At 39.0% G+C, this 4,004-nt stretch overlaps 1 protein-coding gene and 1 pseudogene across 2 annotated transcripts in view; both read left to right on the forward strand.

Moving 5' to 3' along the window:
* Positions 1-5: 5 nt before the first annotated feature.
* On the forward strand, positions 6-1,942 carry LOC104979980 (annotated as a pseudogene). The gene has a single exon (XR_824207.1). The product of XR_824207.1 is annotated as a serine incorporator 1 pseudogene (transcript).
* A 1,745-nt stretch (positions 1,943-3,687) lies between these two features.
* LOC104979982 (olfactory receptor 7E24-like) overlaps positions 3,688-4,004 on the forward strand; it is a 3,174-nt gene continuing 2,857 nt past the window's right edge. The window contains exon 1 of the mRNA XM_010828516.1: positions 3,688-3,987. Within this exon, the coding sequence (XP_010826818.1) occupies positions 3,688-3,987 (300 nt within the window). The remainder of the gene's footprint in view (positions 3,988-4,004) is intronic.

The following is a 4,004-nucleotide window of genomic DNA, read 5'->3' on the forward strand; positions in this document are numbered from 1 at the left end:
TCTTGGGGCTGTGCTCCATGGCGAGCTGGATACCATGTTTGTGTGGCAGTGCCCTGTGTTTGCTGTGCCGATGCTGCCCTAGTGGAAATAACTCCACTGTAACTAGGTTGATCTATGCACTTTTTTTGCTTGTTGGAATGTGTGTAGCTTGTGTAATGTTGATACCTGGAATGGAAGAACAGCTGAATAAGATTCCTGGATTTTGTGAGAATGAGAAAGGAATGGTCCCTTGTAATATTCTGGTTGGCTGTAAAGCTGTATACCGATTGTGTTTTGGCTTGGCTATGTTCTATCTTCTTCTCACTCTCTTAATGATCAAAGTGAAGAGCAGCAGTGACCCTAGAGCTGCAATACACAATGGATTCTGGTTCTATAAATTTGCTGCAGCAATTGCAATTATTACTGGGGCCTTCTTCATTCCAGAAGGAACTTTTACAACTGTGTGGTTTTATTAGGCGTGGCAGGTGCCTTTTGCTTTATTCTCATACAGCTAGTCTTACTCATTGATTTTGCCCATTCATGGAATGAATCATGGGTTGTAAAAATGGAAGAGGGGAACTCGAGATGTTGGTATGCAGCTTTGTTATCAGCTACAGCCCTGAATTATCCGCTGTCTTTAGTTGCTATCATCCTGTTTTTTGTTTACTATACTCATCCAGCCAGTCGTGCAGAAAATAAAGCATTCATCAGTGTCAACATGCTCCTCTGCCTTGGTGCTTCTATAATGTCCATACTGCCAAAAATGCAAGAATCACAACCAAGATCTGGTTTGTTACAGTCTTCAGTGATTACAGTCTACACAATGTATTTGACATGGTCTGCTATGACCAATGAACCAGAAACAGAATGTAACCCAAGTCTACTGAACATAATTGGATATAATACAACAAGGACTATCTCAAAGGAGGGGCAGTCTGTACAGTGGTGGCATACTCAAGGAATTATTGGACTAATCCTCTTTTTACTGTGTGTATTTTATTCAAGCATCCATACTTCAAACAATAGTCAGGTTAATAAACTAATCAACACTAATAGAAGATGGTGGAGCCAGAAATGATGGGTCACTTGAGGATGGTGATGATGTTCACCAAGCCGTAGATAATGAAAGAGATGGTGTCACTTACAGTTACTCCTTCTTTCACTTCATGCTTTTCCTGGCTTCGCTTTATATCATGATGACCCTTACCGACTGGTACAGGTATGAGCCTTCTCGTGAGATGAAAAGTCAGTGGACAGCTGTCTGGGTGAAAATCTCTTCTAGTTGGATTGGCATTGTGCTGTATGTTTGGACACTGGTGGCACCACTTGTTCTTACAAATCGTGATTTTGACTGAATGGGACTTGAGGCACGAAAGTCTCACTTTGATCATCATTTATTTGAAATCAGCAGTATTCCCAACTTTTGTGAAGTTGTGTGTGTGTGTGCTTCCCGTGTAACTTCTCCAGTCTTCTGGCATGAATTAGATTTACCGCTTGCCATTTTATTCATTATAGTCTTGCCAAGCGCATCAATATGCGTTTTAGAATAAATCAAGAGTTGTATGAGTATATTGGTGGTAAGTTAAGAGAAGTGGACATTGTTAGGTTTATTCTTTGCTCTGTAACTGTGAAAAGAGTAAAAACAAAACTGCTTGGCAGTTTGATTTTTAAATTGTGTTAGAACATAAGCTGTTTCAGAAAAATATGAAAAATGTATGGCTGCCTTTTGAAATATTTGATGCCTTGTCCTACAGGATACTGCAAAGAACATGGCTGTCCTAATATTGTAAAAATTGTATAAACAAGTCACAAATGTCAGTTTTCTAAAAACTTTTCAGATTTTTCCCTTGATATGAAGGTAAGGAACATATACAGGTATGGAGTATTTGATTGAAAACAGTGTAGGTTACAGTGGAGACAGAGACACAGAATTTTCAGAGATTTGCTAGTGGTGGGTACTGAATTGAATACCCAGGTAGGCTGTAATGTCCCCTGAGTACAGGTCGTCTTTCATACTAACACAGTGAATTTTGCTTTGGTCATTATAAACACATGCAGATGTGTTAAAATGTGTTCAGTGGAGAAGTGAGGAACTCTGAATGATTTGGACAAAGATTTTGAAAAGGATAATCATAGGTTAGAAGGAGGTTGAAAATCACTTTGAAAGTTTGTTTTGAAAATCAGAGCTGATAAACTGAAGGCTACTAAAGCCTATTTTGCAGTTTCTTCCTGTTCTGTCAAAGTTTAACAGTGAAGAAAGTGAAGCTCAGATAGCTAATCAGTGGCAAAACTGGGAAATCCCACATCTGTCAAACACAAATGGCATTTTTCTGGAATTTAAAAATAATTTCTATTCAAATACATGCATAATAGATTTTTCACCATTGTGAGTGGTAGATCATTTATGTGATGTGAATTGCTGATGTCTATCAGCAATTCTACATTGCTGTGTCTAGTATGCCTTCTACACACAAACTGAGGCCAGGAGAATGATGGACTGCTGTAAAATAAACTCCTGCTTAACAGTGTACTATTCAGCTCAAAAGATGCTTTTCTATTTGCCACCATCTAATTGAAATATATAGGGTATTAAAAATCTTTCAACTTGAAAATCAAGCAGTATCACTGTTAACTTAGATAGAAACTCTCAGTTGTGTCATTAGTGTCTTAAATCTTAAAACCTACATTTGCTTCTTGTAAGATATTTATTAATGTAAGCAAAATATAACAATTCCTCATCTTTTATTGTGTTGGTATTGTATTCCATGATCTCAAATGGCTGTTTTATCTTTAAATAAATGAATTCAGAGGAAAAAAAATATGGACTTAAGCTGGCATAAGAAGGCTGACTTAGTGTTTGCGAGCTGGCTTTGGTCTTAAATTTCTCAAATATTCATAAAAGGGTTGGATTTGATGAGAAATCAACCCCTTGGAAATGTTTAGGCTTGGAGACATATAAGAAGTATTACCTAGCAACTAAAATTAAAAACAGCAAAGAAAAAAACCCAGATATTTTATTGTGTTCCTGCATTTGTGATCTCAAAATGTCCTTCCTTCTCTAATATTCTTTAGTCCCATGTGTAAAATGTCATGGTCCGGGTGTGGGTTGGAAAAGAATTTCCAGACATGAGACAGAATGAGAGGGAAATAAAGTTTATTAGAGTGGGAGATGCTGTTAGAACAGCAGGCCAGCTCAAGGGAGAACAGATGTTAAACAGGGGTCCTTAGTCCACTTTTATAGCCAGGGTACAAGGAGTGGGATAGAGGTCTTTCAGGTCATTTGCTGATTGTATGAGGCATGTATACTGGGTAGGAGGAAGAGTAGGGCAAACACCTTCTCCCTGTGGGGTAGGAGGGGAGACAGGTTATACTGTTCCATTAATAGTTACAGCATGGAGGAGGGAAGGATGATAAGGGTTTGGTTTTTCTGTTCCTGCATTCCAAGACTCTCCTTGGTTTTGTCTGCTCTTTCATCCTTGGGTCACCACATAAATGGGTGCAAAGAAAGAGGTGACTATTTTGGCCATCAATAAAGACATGCTCACAACTGAGAACTTAGAAATATTCCAGAAGTACTGCGGTGTATATTCAAGTATGAAGACTTTATTTATGGGGTGCTTAAATCCAATGTATGAACACTTATCTGGATGCCTCTACATTTGTTTTGCTTATTTAACACTCTTCTTTTTCAAAAGATGCCCCATCAACATGGAACCACAGAATCTTACATGTGTCTCAGAATTCCTCCTGCTGGGACTCTCAGATGATCCAGAACTTCAGCTCCTCCTCTTTGGACTCTTCCTGTCCATGTACCTGGTCACCATGCTTGGGAACCTGCTCATCATCCTGGCTTTCATCTCTGATTCCCACCTCCACACTCCCATGTACTTCTTTCTCTCCAATCTGTCATTGACTGACATCAGTATCAGCACCACCACTGTCCCCAAGATGCTAGTGAACCTCCAGACACACAGCAAATCCATCACCTATGCAGGATGCCTAGCTCAGGTGTCCTTCTTTTCTCT

Source organism: Bison bison, unplaced genomic scaffold (genome assembly GCF_000754665.1).
Source record: "Bison bison bison isolate TAMUID 2011002044 unplaced genomic scaffold, Bison_UMD1.0 scf7180017864492, whole genome shotgun sequence".
NCBI lineage: Eukaryota > Metazoa > Chordata > Mammalia > Artiodactyla > Bovidae > Bison > Bison bison.